The following is a 17097-nucleotide window of genomic DNA, read 5'->3' on the forward strand; positions in this document are numbered from 1 at the left end:
CCTTTCGCTTACCTCCCAATGTGGCTGATACCAAGAAATGAGTGCCATATTTCTTGATCAGATTCTCATGGATCTGCTGAAGACTCGGCCTTCTCCCCAGAAGCCTGAGGTTGCGTAAAAACTCTGGCGCCAAAGGCAGCGGGGCTTTGAAGAAGTCTCTCTTTTCTGTCACCAAGCTGTTCACTTTCCAGTGACTAAACTCCCTGCAAGATAAAATGAACACAGTTAAGTGCTTTAATGGATTTCAGAGCCCATTTTGTCTCATCGCTCGTTGGTAAAACAGCAGAGCTCACATCTCTGTGTATGCACAAGGTGTAAGGGCTAGAGAAAACGCTGAAATCAGCAGCAAATAAAGCATGCATAAATATTGCATGGTGCTGAATATTGATGCATCTCATCATAATGCGGGGCAAACATGATTTGGGTTCATAAACACAACGGAGCTTACACCATGCCACTGACAGCTTTTGTTATGCTGGCGTCATGCCTACATACATTTTTCAAAACGCTCTCTGTATCTACCCTGTATGCATTTCATAAAACTAATAACACTCCCAGTCAGTGTTTTCCCAGGGTTATGTACATAGAGGAAAGCTTGTACTTTTGTGACAATGCTACCCAAAGGATTCGCCTATTGGGCTTAATACGGTTGGTGGAAATCTCTAAGAGTTAATTAACAAAAGCAGTGGCTGTCGGACTGTTACCTAATGATGATAGATGGTCTTAATTAAAGGGCTTTAGCACCAGCTGATAGCACCTGGAACTCTGCTGGAGAGGGGGACACTATTACCCAAAATGCTCCAGTTTTTAATACTCCCTTACCAAGGGGGGCATCGCACCTGGGTATCAGCACAGGTTGAGCATGATTTCACTGATTGTATTTATTGTTTATGTCACAGTTTTAAAGAGTACTAAGCAGTAAGCCTTTAAAACCAAATGTCTAAACTTTTTTTACATTTTATGTTTATTACGGAATATATGGTCCCAATCCCAATTTTATTTGTGTACCCCTTCCCTTTGGCCCTTGAAACAGAGTGTGAAAGGGAAGGGTTTTAAAATGTAAGCCTAAGAAATTAACCCCTAACAATACAGCACCTGCACGCGTCATCATATGTCGTAGGGATCTCTTGGTTCATATAAGATTGATGATGCCGACTGTTGTAATTATTCCATTTATGCATTTTTTTTTGTTTTTGGTAACTATCTTCGGGAAATCACTGAAGGCAATGATATCATGTTATTATAACCATATAATGTGGCAATAAGATCGTAACTGTACTGTGCATTTACATTATGGCCATGTTCATTTATGTTAACACACAAAAACAACATTAACATTATAGCAGACACTGTAAAAAGCTCAATCCCAGTCACAGACTTTACTGACAGGGTATTCCAGAGTCATCGAGTGTCAGAATGTTGTGGGACACCATACAGGAGTTTTTATTATGGATTATACATAGCAAGCATGATGGTAAAACACGAACGCGATTATAAGTTTATTAAAATATATTCTTGTTTGATGAAAAACATCTCCTGACTTCGGTGTGCAGCCATGCTGCCATTGCAGATGATGTATTCTGGGAAATTTTCTTACCCCTTGGTTTTAAGTGTGGTCCTAAACAATCTCAGTTTGAAGGGGTATCTTGCCCTTCCCCTTAGCCCTATGCCTTCAAGCTAAAGAGAATTGGGACACTCCTACCTCTTCACGTGAACGCGCAAAATGAGGGGTAGGGATAAGGGGAGGAGCTAAGGGGTAGAATTGTGATTGGGCCATAGAGTATGTTTGTCTTTGTAGTGTAATTTAAGCATCTTTTAAACATATATATTTAAAAAGTTAATTTCTTTTCCATTTGCATAAAATCAAACAGCATTTTTTTTTGCATTGAAAAACACGAGATGCAGAAGTGCGATAAGAAAAAAAGAAATACAAGCTTTTGAGATGCAAACATTTGTTTTATTTGTTTTTTTTAACTTCAGCACTGAGTGCTTTTAATGTTCCATGAGTGAAGTGCTGCAAGAAGACATGAATGCAATGTCAAAACAATCCGTCAAGTGTATGTTTACATAAAAAGAGAGAGAGAGAGAGAGAGAGAGAGAGAGAGAGAGAGATAACAATAACAACAACAACTGAATAAACAGTGCACTGGAATATAAAAAATATGCAAACAACCTGCTACTATGGCAGATATTTTGTGTGTACATGAATCATGATAGTGACAGATATAGGTTTTGTTATTGTCTTTGTTTTTTACAAAACATTTACTGTTACTTTTAGTCATTTTGAGTTTACTTCTCAAACTGCACATCCATGTATTGGGTGATAACTTCTCATTTTATAACATTTTTGAATATATAGGATATTTTTGGAAGTTTACTATTTATTATAGATGCACCAAAGTATCGGATATCGATATTTATCAGCTAATATTGGATTAATTTAAAAGTATTATCTATAATGTTTAAAGCCGATGTCAGTAGTTTATTAATTACATGAAAGCAATCTCAGAGCAAAATCCTTAAATACATGCAAAAAATAAAATAAAAAAAATAAATATAATCTCTACAAAATATCAGACTTCAGTCTAATATAGTATGTAAAAAATGTCAGATGTGCATGAGGAAAGCAGCTGGTGTTCATCAAGCTCAAGTGCTGCATGAAACTGCATTGGTTAGCTTGGACTACCACGTCTTGGACATTAAAAATAAGCTACTGTACGTTAGTGAGTCATTTATTTTCTATTTCTATTGTAACATTTCTATTTTACGTAAAGCAACAACCCTTGCATTATTTGTTAATTTTATTAAATGAATGTGTTTTATCATAAATTAAATAAAATGTATTCAAAGTAATATTGAATAGTCAAAATTAGGGTTGCACAATATATTGCAAAATTCTTAATATCACCATAATAGTAAATGCTTATTCTCTTAATGATGTGTTTTGAGCATAACATGCATTGAACCAATCAGAGTCTCATCTCCCATTCCCTTTAAGAGTCACTTGCATTGTGCCATGGCACATTTGCTATTTACATGGCAGACTTTGTAAGTGAAAAAAACGAACGCTTTACTAGCGGGAAAACAGTTGAAACAGACCATCTGCAGCGAGAATAAAGAACAAGGCACCTTCATTCTGCCTCTTTACTTTCTATTTACTTTAACTCTTTACTGATTTACTTCCGTGGAAATGGTGGAAACGCACTTCACTGAAGACATCCATTAGCCAACATATTAATTTCTAAATTCAGTTCCAGCAAACAATTAAATAAACAATAAAAACAAAGTGTGGTCAAACAACTGAGTTATATCCAAACACACATCCTATTCTTATGCCTCATATGGTGATGAAGATGTCTCCAAAACCTGTCAGGTGGATAAATCTAAACTAGTTTTTATTAAAACAAAAATACATATGCATATAATAAAGAATACTACGACTAATAATAATGCACAAATGCAAATTTACATAAACCCCCACCCCTAGGTGAAGAAGTCATGGTTTTTATATTTATGTAAAAACCAACCTTGCACCTTAACACACCTCCTTTTTAGACCAGAACACTCATGAGTTTACAAAGTGGCGCAAAGGGATTTACTAGTTAAACAACATGATGCCAAATGTGAAAATGAACTGGTCTGAAAATAGCAGCAAATCTCGTTTTACACATCTTGCACCTTATTGCACTGAGTGTATGATGGGGCCCTAAATGTTTAAAGCGTGACTGTTTTCTGTCAGAATTAGAATGAATTAGATCTGAAAATATATTTTACCTGTTTATTTTTTAAAAACAGCTACAAAACGAAATGTCATATTGTACGACATATTTTTTCAGCATTGTTAAGTCCTTTCCCTCCTTTAAAATGTTGCACATTTGAATGTTAAATGAATCCTTGTTCAATTAGTTTAGTGAAGAAAAAATAAGTTGTACTTAACTGACCAATATCGGTGCCTGTAGCGGCCGAGAAATGTTACGTTAAAATTGCATACAAAGAAGTTTATTACACTTGGAAAGCCTTTCTATATCTAGATAGTTTTACAAGCTTTAAATAAATAGAAAGTTAATTGAATCATGTTGTACTTACATTAAAACAAAAAAAGTTCTGGATAAATAGTTTTTTGCTGTATCGCCTTCCCTTACCTGCCCTACATTTCTCTCTTTATACATCATAACAAGGAAGAAAAGATTATAACAAATTCAGCTTCATGCCGAATTTAACTTGCAGGCTGCGTCTGCACAGCACACACTTACACAGAACTGCTGATCTGCAACACCTTGCTCTGGTGGATTGAAACTGGGTCTTCTGGCCTGCGCATGAGCCTGCCAATCAAGAGGAGGATGGCATGTGCGCTTTCTGAAAATAGGTCCTCACCTCTCAAACTTTTCACTCATTAAAACAGACACACGGCTTTATCGGATGCATATAATGAATGCTCCGTCCTCTGCTCAAGGCTGAACTGAATAGCAAAGTCATTGTTACCACTTTAGAATTCCTTGTGGATGGTGGTTAGTGCTATGCAGAGTTTGGTGAATGAAGGAGGGGAAATCTGAATAGCAATTAGAGTCTCTTTCTTTTCCCTTGTGAACCTGTGCTGGCGATGCATTCTGGAGCTGTGTTTTGCTCAGCACTGTAATAGGTGCCTCATAACACTTCCTCGCTAATTTAAGACAGTTAAACATTTCCTCCAAGAGATCCTTAAAGCATTTTCTGGAGCAAAATATATATTACTTGTCAAGTAGCCATTAGTGTTCCGTTTTCGAGTTGTTTTTTAAAATCTTTTTGTCGTAAATTGGGCAATGTTTTTAATGGGATGAAGTATTGTGTTGCACACAGATGACTTTTTTTCCCAGAGTCAAGTAGAAGAACTGGTTTTATATTGAAATGAGCTCTGTACCTTATTACTTAACAGGAGTCACAGAGCTAAATGCTCTAATTAACTTTTTTCAGTCAGTGCATTTAGGTCTTTGGATAATACATTTTACATTGGAAATTACAACTTTGTTTCTTTAGCTGATGGCATATTGAGAAAAAAAAACCCTTTGAATTTTTTTTTTGCATTTCCCAAATAATGTTTAACAGACCAAGAAAATTTTCACTGTATGTCTGATAAAATTTTCTTGTTCTGGAGAAAGTCTTATTTTATTTATTTTGGCTAGAATAAAAACAGTTTTAATAATAATTAAAAAAAAACATTTTATGGTCAAAACTATTAGCCCCTTTAAGCTATATTTTTTTCGATTGTCTACAGAACTAACCATTGTTATACAATAACTTGCCTAATTACCCTAACCTGCCTAATTAACCTAATTAATCTAGTTAAGCCTTTAATGTCACTTTAAGCTGTATTGAAGTGTCTTGAAAAATATCTAGGAAACATAATTTGCTGTCATGATGGCAAAGATAAAATAAATGAGTTATTAGAAATGAGTTATTACAACTATTATGTTTAGAAATGTGTTGAAAAAAAATTGCTCTTCAAACAGAAATTGGGGAAAAAATACAGGGGGGCTAATAATTCAGGGGGGTTAATAATTCTGTATTTAATAGTGTATGCTAACATAATGAAAGTTATTCAGTTTGTTGATGGCAGTTGTGAAAGATTTTTGGAAATTAAATAAGTGATGGTTTCAACCTGGTCTCATGGGTAAAAATACAAAATTTAGGAGAAGACAAAATTACAAAAAATATAAAAAAAAAAATATTGAAATTTAACATTTAACCACTTGGCAGAAGCAAATGAAAAGATTGGAGGTAATAAAATCATTCAAAGAACAACTATGCAACAATACTGTTTACTGAAGAAAAAAAATGTTGATGGAATAGAAGTTGGTAGAATGTCAGATTATTATTATTATTATTATTATTATTATTATTATTATTATTATTATTATATACAGTTAAAAAATAAGAGACCACTTATCTTAACTTAAAAAAAATTCTCTGGATTTATTGTATAATTATTAGGTGTGGATTTAAGTAAAATTATATTATTCATTTTATTTCACTTATTTTATTTTTGTTATTTTTCCACTTTTATAAAGTAAAAAAATAAAAAATGAATATAAACTAAAAACATGGCCCTATTTTTGTTATTTTATGCCAAAAAAATGCTCCACCTAACAACTATGTTTGTTTAAAAAAAAGTCATACAATATATCTTAGAGCAGAGATGCCCAAACTAGGGCTCACGGACCAAAGTTGGTTCAAATGTAACCTTTGATTTGGCCCGCCATACCATCCGAGAAGAGAATAAAAATGATGGGGATGGTTTAGAGTCTGTCATTTCAAATCTAATGTGACATTTTGTTTGTTTGTTTTATTTTTAAAAGCTGATTGAAATTAAATGTGTCAATTAAATATTGCAAATTGATCAGATTAGTTTAAATGTACATATTGTCATCTGATGGATAGAGGACACTGCAGAGACTTTGGTGGGCAAATCAAGGCAAAGGCAGATTCTGCCTGATCAGTGTGTTTAGCATTGAACTCCGCTGTTCTCTGTTATAATTTAATTGCAATATGTTTTCAATGAATTTTAACAGTTCTACTGCATTATTTAATATGATTTAAAGTTATGTTTTGGTTTATTTTTAAAATATGAAACAAATTAGGAAATTAACCATGTCAACTTTATTGTAATATAGTTTGGTATATTTATCCTTGGCCCACAGCTCTTAAAGATATTTGATTTTTGCCCCTTTATATAAAAAACTTTGGGCACTCCAGTTTTATAGAATGAAAAATAAATTAATCTAAAATCTAAAATAGATAAGAAAAGGTTAGTCACCCTCATGTTGTTTCAAAAAGCTTCTGGACTTGTTCAGCTTTTTTTAAAGATCCAGAATATTATTATTATTATTTATTTATTTATTTATTTATTTATTTATTTATTTATTTATTTTATTTTATTTTTTGAGTGAATTTGAATAATCTCTATATTAAAACATTATTTAAAGCTGTTCACAAGATGTTCATATTACATCGCATTCCAGCGCTTTCTAAATCATGCAATAACTCTATGAGAAATCGACTGTAATTTTTACAGTAGTTCTTTCATAATCCTCCAATGGGATCAGCTAATCTTCGTTACAACAATTTCAAAGAACACATTGGTTCATGAATCAGACTTTTACTTATGAACATGCCAGTGAGACCAAGTAAATAATGACTTTCACTGTGTTCCTCACACAAAGTTATCTAATGACTCACTTGGGATATGGACCCACATTGATTGCTTTTATGATCTTTTTACAATCTCTTATAAATATTGGAGATTTATAGCTTCAGCCCACATTCACGTATTATTAAATGGATGGTTGTCAATGGTATTCATCTAAAGATTTATCTTCAATGCTCAATGCAGGAAAAAAGTTATAGAACAACATATAAAACTATCTATATTGCATTCCTGAAAGTTTCAAAGGGGGCATTTTGCAGCATTTCTATACAAGAACAATTCTGCGTTCCTCAGAAAAAAAGTGTTGAAGGTGTATTCCTATAAGACCTGAGTATCACTTCGTCTGCAGTTCCTGAACGTTGCATTACATGGACATCATGTTCACTATAATGACCTTAACACTTTACCTCCCTATGAAAACAGATCAGATCTGACATATATTAAACTGGAGTGACAGACTATCAGTTTCTCAGAGCTTCTGAGAAATGTTTGTTCCCAGTGCATATGGACTTTTGTCTATCTCTAAAATAAAATAAGAACTTGTTGTCAACTAAAGTACTGTAAGTATGATATATTGCCTCCTTTCTCTCCTGCAGACACAGAGACATTTACTGGGCTCCTTACAGAAATCTCTAATGTTTTACTCCAGTGCACTTTCTCCAGAAATTGCAGATTTATATGCATTTCTTTTTCCTCTTGACCTTTAAAACACGTTTTACCAAATAACATAAAGCATAGAGATCAAAAATATAATTTATTAATGAAAAATCTATTTTATTTCACAATCTAAGGAAATTTCAAGAGTGAAGTCAGATACAAATGGCTCCTTGAAGAAGCAAATGGCATGTTTTCACTTTTATAGAACCTTTTCAAGCTCAAGGACGTACTGTATGGCAACTAACCCTCTATTTATTCCAGAATAGTGAATATTTACACTTGATGGTACATGATTAAAGTAAAACAAATCCTAAACAGGCTTCAGTCAAGTAAAGTTGAAATCAGAATGTTTAAATCCCCTTTGATTTTTATTTTCTTTTTTAAATAATTCCCAAATGATGTTTAGCAGAGCAAGGAAATTTTCACACTATGTCTGATAATATTTTTTCTTCTAGTGAAAGTCTTGTTTGTTTTATTTCAGCTAGAATAAAAGCAGTTTTGCATCTTTTAAAAGCCATTTTAAGGCCAAAATTTTCAGCCCCTTTAAGCTGTATATATTTTTGGTCATACAATAACTTGTCTAATTACCCTGACCTGCCTAGTTAACCTAATTAACCTAGTTAAAGTTTTAAATTTCACTTTAAGCTGTACAGAAGTGTCTTGAAAAATATCTAGTAAAATATTATGTACTGTCATCAAGGCAAAGATAAAATAAATCAGTTGTAAGAGACGAGCTATTAAAACTATTATGTTTAGAAATGTGTTTAAAATCATTCTCTCCATTAAACAGAAATTGGGGGAAAATAAACAGGGGGGCTAATAATTCTGACTTCAGTGTATGTCTAAAGGTTTTCCATTTGTGTGTGTGCGTTCTGAAAAATCTGAAATGAAAATATGGCATGGTTTCAACAGATGGTTATTGAATCACTCTAAACAGTTTGTTCACCTATTCAGCCAAAAGCTTAAATGTCACAATCTGTCTAAATATCCCATTCTGTCTTTGCTCTTTTTTTATTTCTCTCTTTAAACCCTCCGTTTCATGCACAACTTCAAAGGCTTCTGTTTAGTGAACTAAAACATTGGCACATGCTGCTTTTTTTTCTTTTTTTCCCCCCTTTTTTTTCTGAGGGCATCATCTAGAAAATAAGCTTAGGAAATCTCCCACCAGGGTCTGCATTGTATTGTGAAAGCAGCTTTAACTATAGATTTTTAAAGAAGGATTAGTCGCATAAGTTAAGCAAATAAGAAATGACAAAATCATGCTTTCAGCAAAAAAAACAGAGCTACACAATACAGAAACAAAATGAAACCGCTCAGCAAAAACTTTACACTGGCAAACATCAATAGAAAGAAAGCGAGTTTTAACTCAGCTCAGACAATTTCTATCAAAATGCCTCTGAAATATCCTTTGGTGAGTGATTGGAGTGGTAAATTGCATCAAGTCGACGGAACACAAAGGCATTTCTTTTCAAGCCTCTGTATCTTGTTTTCCCCCATTATAATTCCATGCAAGCATCTTCGAGGTTGCAATCCATTTGGCTTATTAATTCTACTTTGTGGACCAGTGTCAGCTACATGACACGATTCATCTTGTGTTTCCTATGAGAACAACAAATTGTGTCTCAATTGCTTATGGCTTACGTCTTTGTGTTTGATTTGATTTGCAGATACTTGTTGCCTTTGGAAACCAGCTGCTACCAGGTTACTAAATCCCTATTGTGCGGCATCCCGATGGTCTTCAGTGCCGTCACCTAGTGCAGCACCAAAGGTGTGATGGTCTACAGATAATAACACAAACGGGAGATAATACATCATCCCAAGGTCTCACATGGAAACAATAATGCTTCAGGTACCTTTTGTAGTCATAAATAAGTTACTTGAAGTTGTATTACTTCATGCAAATCTTTTCCCCTACAGCTAAATACCTACTTTATTTAGCAATATGTGAGAAATAGTATAATTGATTAAATAATGTATTTGTTTCATTTATTATAGCTAATTTGTCATTTAAGTATTTTCCTAACCCGTTAAGCAATGCTATTTTGTTCAATTTGAAAGAAATGTATCAGCATATGTAGAAATGAGCTTGAACCGAGATTAATAACTGTTGTTTTATTTATGTTAGTTTGTGACATGATCTTATTTTAATGAATTGAGCGTAATTGTCAAGTATTACCATAATGTAATCTTTCTAAATGAGTGGCATTTCTACAACTAAAAATCCTTACCTTTCTGTCACAGTACATTTGAAATAATTAATTAAAAATCAAGGCATGATCATACTTTGTTTTGGCAAATAAGCGTAGAGGTCTTAGCCACTTTTGATATCAAATGATCAACTAGAAGTCAAGTTATTATTTGTTGTTCCTAAAACTTTATCATGTAGTGTACTTTTAGAGATATTGATCTGATATTGTCAATTGTGCATACAATTTAATTTAATTGTTTTGCTGGTTCTGATAGACATTCTGTCGGATGTAATTAATTTGCAACTGCATGTCAACTAATCATTAGAGTATTAGTAGTAGAGTATTAGTAGACCCTACTAACAGTAGTAGAGTTTATTTTAGGTTAGGATTATAGAGTAAGCCCTGTTTACAGCTGGCACTTTTGAAAATCTTATCACAAGAATAAACAATCTTAAATACGGGCATAAAATGGGATCATTTTGAGTGTTGCTGTATTCATCCACTATATTCGATTTGCATGCATATTCTTTTGCTAAATCATAAGCCGTGTAAACATGAATTTGTTCATTCAGTATTGAACTCTTCTGCAAAGGAGATGATACAAAATAAGCAAAATACAGAACGGAAAAGGGGTGGTTATGAAATCTGAACAGAAGTGGTCATAAGAGATGCATTTGAGTACATGTTAAAATCAGGTTGAAGCAGCAGAGCATCTTAATTAACCACTTGTTATTGGATAACTGAAAACAAATGGATAATTCACCTCCCAAAAAAAATCAATTCTGTCGTAATTTACTTACCCTTTTTACTTGTTCAAAATTTGTTTGAGGGTCTTTCTTCTGTTGAACACAAATTAAGATATTTTGAAAAAAAAAAAGATGCTAAACCAACTCACTTACAACATAGGGTCATTCTGAAAACTTAGCCCTATATACATTTCTGGAGATTGCGAATTATGTAGCCTGAAGTACATATGGCTGAATTTCATCTTTACAATGAATGAATCGGGGCGATATGGCAATATCTCTTTTCATGCTTACTAGCTGACTGATTACCTTCATATGGACAACTTTCCCGCTGTAACCAATTTGTCCAGTTAGCTCGCCAAGTTTGAGTTCTCTAAAGGAGTGGACATTGGCCTCTGGTGGATTTGCATAAACAAAAACTGCAAAAAACGTAGCTCCTAGGACGTATTTGACACTCTACAGTTTTCTGAATGCCTGCACAGTAAAAAAAAACAACCTGCAGCTGCCAGGAAAAAAAAAAACCTGTAAAATGATGGGCGTCAAATTACAGAAATTTACCAAAAAATAACAGACGTTAAATTACAGAAATTTACCATAAAATAACAGACGTAAATATAAAGAAATTTACCATAAAATAACAGACGTAAATATAAAGAAATTTACCATAAAATAACCGACGTTAAATTACAGAAATTTACCATAAAATAACAGACGTAAATATAAAGAAATTTACCATAAAATAACAGACGTTAAATTACAGAAATTTACCATAAAATAACAGACGTAAATATAAAGACATTTACCATAAAATAACAGACGTAAATATACAGAAATTTACCATAAAATAACAGACGTAAATATAAAGAAATTTACCATAAAATAACAGACGTTAAATTACAGAAATTTACCATAAAATAACAGACGTAAATATAAAGAAATTTACCATAAAATAACAGACGTTAAATTACAGAAATTTACCATAAAATAACAGACGTAAATATAAAGACATTTACCATAAAATAACAGACGTAAATATACAGAAATTTATCAGAAATTTAAATTTAAAGAAGTTTCTGTAATCTATTGGCCGTTATTCTACAGTAAATTTCTGTAATTTAACAGCCATTATTTGACGTATTTATGTAAAAAAATAACTTATAATTACAGATTTTTTTACATTGTGGGTTGCTGACTTCCACAGACTCCCCCCCCCCTTATGATTGTAAAGCGCTTAGGGTGTATGTCCATACACAATAAATGCGCTATATAAATGCACATTACACTACGTTACAGTAGACAGTTATACTTACAATTAGTGTAACTAGTCTCTGTTTACACTTGGTAATGCATTGACATCGTTACAATCACAAGTGGATAAAACCAAATACAGGTAAAAGATGGGAATAATAGAAAATGTTTTGAGCTTTTCCCCTTTAGTCCATTTCCAGAGATATTAAACCCATGCAATCGGTTTGCCTTGTAGTGTAAATGCTCATGTGGTCAAATTAGTTTGAACAGCCACAAAAAAAGTCACCTACTCTTTTTGCTGACATAACACATGACTAATTTGGGATGTTTTAAAAGACACCAAAAAAAAAGGGGTTTTGATACTTCTGTCTACTTGGTTTCATAGGAATTATAACTGAAGAAATGCAGCTAAACATGTTAAGGCCAGGTGTAAATTTGAATGCAAATCAGCTTACTTCTATTATTCAAATAACTGCTAGAAGTCAAGTATTTGCAAAGTTGGTTACTTTACTGCTTTCTACCTGAAATCATGAGAATTACAACTGAAGAAATGCATCTGAACATGTTATTGCCACGTCTAAATTTGAATGCATATCAGCTTACTTCTATTATTCTAATAACTGGTACAGTAGCTGGCATGTACTGTAGTTGCATAGTTGGTTACTTCACTGCTTTCTACCTGAAATCACGAGAATTACAACTAAAGAAATATATCTTAACATGTTAATGGCAGGTGTAAATTTGAATGCACATCAGCAACTATTATTCTAATAACTGGTAGCTGGCATGCAGTTGCAAGGTGACTTACTGTGCAGTATATTCAATAGAATGTCTAAACAAGAGGAGCATCAAAATAAAGCATTACCTTTTCAGAAAGTGCAACGATTAGAATGAGACATCAAGCAAATTCAAGGATGTCTGTAAGTTATATAAGCAAGCTCTTTTAAAGCAGACATCTCTGTTTTGATTACGTATTTCTCTTTCTATTGAACTCGCAGATGCTTCCGTATTGAACAACTTCAGAATTTAAATGTCAACTGCAGCTAGAGCCTTGGAACAAAGAAAAACTAATGCGAGCGCACATCTCTTTCCATTCACAACAGAAAAATCCCCATCGGTGCTGGCAGTATGACTAAAGACCATAGAATCCACTCTGCCGGGGATCCTTTGGTGCAGTGTTAGCCCCCAGAGGGGAGCGGTGCCCATGGAGGCAGTAAAAGGAACCGTGCTCGCTGGTGTTCTGCTCTTGTGATGTACAACTAACTTGCTCTTCCTGGAATTCCTGATCTGTTGTCATATCAAAGGAGAAGGTGCAGTGACCGGCTGAAGTCCTGTCTTTGCGGAGGGAGGTCAGTGGTTTTGTTTACACAATGGTGAGGCACATACAGAAGAGTCGCCTACACCCAGACACCCACACGGACTCTTTGGCTTACAGGACAGCCTTTCAAACAGTGCTGGCAGAGGCTCGTCTCCCCCTCACTGAGTCCATCACTGTGCTGTGGGCCTTTCTCTGCCCAGCTGCTGTAGGCATGCTGGGTTCTGAATTTGCAGAGCGGAGAGAGAGTAGGACAGAGTCGGCTGCGTGACGGCGGGGGGCAGAGGAAGCAGGCGAAAAGGCCAAACACCCCTGGAGGAGTTGAGGTCAGCCACAGTAATGCACCAAACACACTTTTTCTGTACTGTTTTGCGTTATGTGGTCTTGTTTTATGTGGACATACACATTCCCTTAAGCTGTAAACATCCACTTTTATACAGTAGATGCTATTATTTGTAATTCGGGCCTGGTTGTGCCTGGGTGTCACCCAGACTGATGCTTAATTTGCTGGTTTGGATCATAGACTGTAAAAGATATGGATGTAGTATCCGTGATGTCACCCATAGGTTTCTGAAGAGAGCAAATGAAGCTACAAGTAGCCATGGCCAACCATCGCCATATTGTTCACGTGTCATCGCATTGACTGGGGGATATCAAACAAGGGCAAAGAGGCGGAGCGTCAGAGGAGCTACAGATGCCTGCTAGCATTTAAGCAACAAAGCATTTAGGCATTGCTTTTATGATGTTTTCTAAGTAACAAGTAACACATTACTTTAAAAAAATAAGTAATAATATTTGAATTACTTTTTTGAAAATGTAGCACAATTATTTATTAGTTTAATTAATTTGCTTTTTTTTTTAAAATAATAGCTGAATTTAAATGAAAATTTTCACAATGAATCATGTAGTCAATGAGAGAATGTATCCAGTATATTGACTGAATGATTTTAAACTTTAATCTGTATATATGGCATGTAAAGCTCTGGGGTTAGGACCTTTTCAGATAGCATTTTCCTAAATATATAGTTTTCATGTATTCTTTAAAAGTAAATGTAGGTTTTACAGTGCATTACTAGTTGCAGAGCTTTTCTAATAAAATAAAAAAGACGTTCAGAAAGAGATCAAGCCTCAGCCAGGAAATAAAAAGTAAAGCGAAACTAACTCAAAAGTAATGTAACGCAACACGTACCATAAAAAGTAACTAGTTTCTTTTTAGGGGAGTAACTAATTATTGTAATGCATTACTTACTAAAGTAATTTTCCCTAACACTGCACATCACTGAGGAGTTTTTACAGCAGACTGTGTTTTGGGTTTATTATTGTACGGGAAGCCCTAACACATGTCCTGAATAAGTTACAAGACCTCTGGGTCTCCTGAGTACAAAGATGATCAGAATAGGTGTAGATCAGATTGCATGTAAAAGCTTAACAACGTTCTGCCCTATATATATCTGTGTGTGTGCATGTTTTTTTTAAAAGCAGGGGCTTGGTTCTTTATTTTGGTTGAAAATTTTAGAAGAAGGTATTCTGAAGACCATGAAGTTGAAAAATCTTTAAAAATGCTCACAACTTAAAAGAAAATACATCAAGAGTTACTTTATTTAAAAAAAATAATAAATCTAATTCCATGACATTCTAATTTAAATATCTAATTCCATTGTTGTGACTGGATTTCACATTTTTTTGGTGTTTTCTTTATCATGTAAATCACTGTGCCCTAGTTAGGTAAGGTGTATTTCAGCTTTATTTATTAAATATAACAAACAATTGTGTGTCTGATTCATCTCAGTCATAACATTCCCCATTTCTGTGCATTGATTGTCTGCTTGGAGTCAACAGCGAGTGATAGCAAATAAGCAGGAAGATCAGACAAATCTCCAGCACACAAGGCAAAAACAGCCTTGATGCGTCTATGATGCTGTTTTCAGGTGGTCCCGTACCTGTGCAATCTGTCATGAGACGTTAGGCAGAGGTTAGTGTCAAACTGAAATTTGCCTTCTGAATTCCTTAACAGAGAAAACAGGCTAAAGGGCCATATACCCTGGTGGAATCAAGGTCAGCCAGAGTAAAGATAGAAACACTTTTCTGCCTCGTTGTGCTTGTTTATGTTGTGAATTGGAATGAATGCATAGAAGTTGATATTTAATATGCACTGTATTGAATATATGATGTGAGAGCAGCATACCATGCGCATGTAATTAAAGCGGTCAGGTGCTGAATAATGATCAGTGTTGCTCTTTTTCAGAATAATGATGAGTTTTGCTGAGCAGTGTGCTATTAATAACAAGGTCACAGGTTTGATTCTTAAGGAAAATATTAAATAAGTCTGCATCAGATGGTGTAGTGTAGTAAATGCTTTTCTAAAAGCAAAAAAAGTTGTAGTAATAGTGATACTTTATAAAAACAAATCAAAATATTATTATAATAAATAAAACAATCGTTAAAATGTTATTTAAAGATTTAGTAGTTTAGTGATGATTAGCTTTTCTTTTTTTGACCAGCTTTTCTTTTTTTCAAATCTTTAAGTAGTTATTCTTTTTTTCTATTATTTGGGTATTTTATAGTACTTAAATACATTTTTAATTATTTTCTTGACAATTAACTTTAAATATGTTAAAGTTTTATAACTTTGCTAAATTGATTAGAAAATTACACATTCATATACATTTGTTATATTGCTAAACTAAATGTTGAATCAATCTCTGGGTTTGTTCATATTTGACCCAGGTTTGGGATTAAACAACCCAGCATTTATTGAAAATATTTAAACCTGGTTTATGAGGTTTGTTTTTTTACTATGTATATAAATAAAATATTTGCTTCTTTCAAAATAATAATAATAATAATAATAATAATAATAATAATAATAATAATAGTAATAGTAATAATAATAATACTTATTATTATTATTATTATTATTATTATTATTATTATATTAACAGTTATTCTAGATTAAAATAATATTTTGAAGTATTTCTGTATTTGTTATCAAACAATTTGATATTTATTTTATAAACCCTTTTGGGAAATCCAATCTTCTGAACCATACTGCTTAAAACAAACTGTTTTTTCTGATGTTTGTTATTATTTTACAACAAAATAAAATACGTTAATTTAAATTGAATTAAATTAAATTAATTAAATTAAATAAAATTTAAACCAATCCCTGGCTTTGTTTGTATTTGACCCAGGTTTGGCTTTAAACAACCCAGCATTTTTGAGAAAATTTGAACCTATTAATTAATTATTGCGAGTTTGAATGCATGTACGAATATACAGTATATATTTTATGTTGATGCAAAGCTGAGTTTTTAGCATCATTACAGTTTTCAGTTTCACAGGATCCTTCAGAAATCCTAATATACTGATTTTTTGCGTAGAAAAACCAAACGAACCAAAATAATATTAGTGATTAACATTGAAAACCATTTTGTTGCTTAGATTTTTTTTTAACAAACAATGACACTTTTTAATATAAACTTTAAAATAACTTATTACTTATCTAATATTAGATGATCCTCTATATCTTTCTGCTGTATATATATTTTTTGTCCTTGTTTTATGAACAACAGCCAGCATGAGAGAAGATCAAGATTTGCCCTTTTTCTATCACATGACTTCACCTGTAAACTCACCCATAATATCAACACACTGAGCCACATCGGATTAAATTGATCTGCGCCTCATCACAACTGAGATGTCAGTGCTTTTTGTCTCTTTTTTTCATTTCTTTCTGCTATGTTGTTGTCAGGGCTTCTCACT

The 17097-nt window shown here is 33.3% G+C and overlaps 1 protein-coding gene and 1 long non-coding RNA gene across 3 annotated transcripts in view; one reads left to right on the forward strand and one right to left on the reverse strand.

The window, feature by feature from the left end:
- Positions 1-15668, forward strand: part of LOC141378377 (uncharacterized) — a 299553-nt gene extending 283885 nt beyond the window's left edge. For both annotated transcript variants that reach the window (XR_012392820.1, XR_012392819.1), the window contains 3 exons: positions 9505-9686; positions 13124-13369; positions 13456-15668. This is a non-coding gene — a long non-coding RNA (uncharacterized lncRNA). The remainder of the gene's footprint in view (positions 1-9504; positions 9687-13123; positions 13370-13455) is intronic.
- brinp2 (bone morphogenetic protein/retinoic acid inducible neural-specific 2) overlaps positions 1-17097 on the reverse strand; it is a 181629-nt gene that overhangs the window by 90351 nt on the left and 74181 nt on the right. Inside the window, 1 exon segment of the mRNA NM_001309831.2 lies at positions 13-203. Within this exon segment, the coding sequence (NP_001296760.2) occupies positions 13-203 (191 nt within the window).

Source organism: Danio rerio, chromosome 2 (genome assembly GCF_049306965.1).
Source record: "Danio rerio strain Tuebingen ecotype United States chromosome 2, GRCz12tu, whole genome shotgun sequence".
Lineage (NCBI taxonomy): Eukaryota > Metazoa > Chordata > Actinopteri > Cypriniformes > Danionidae > Danio > Danio rerio.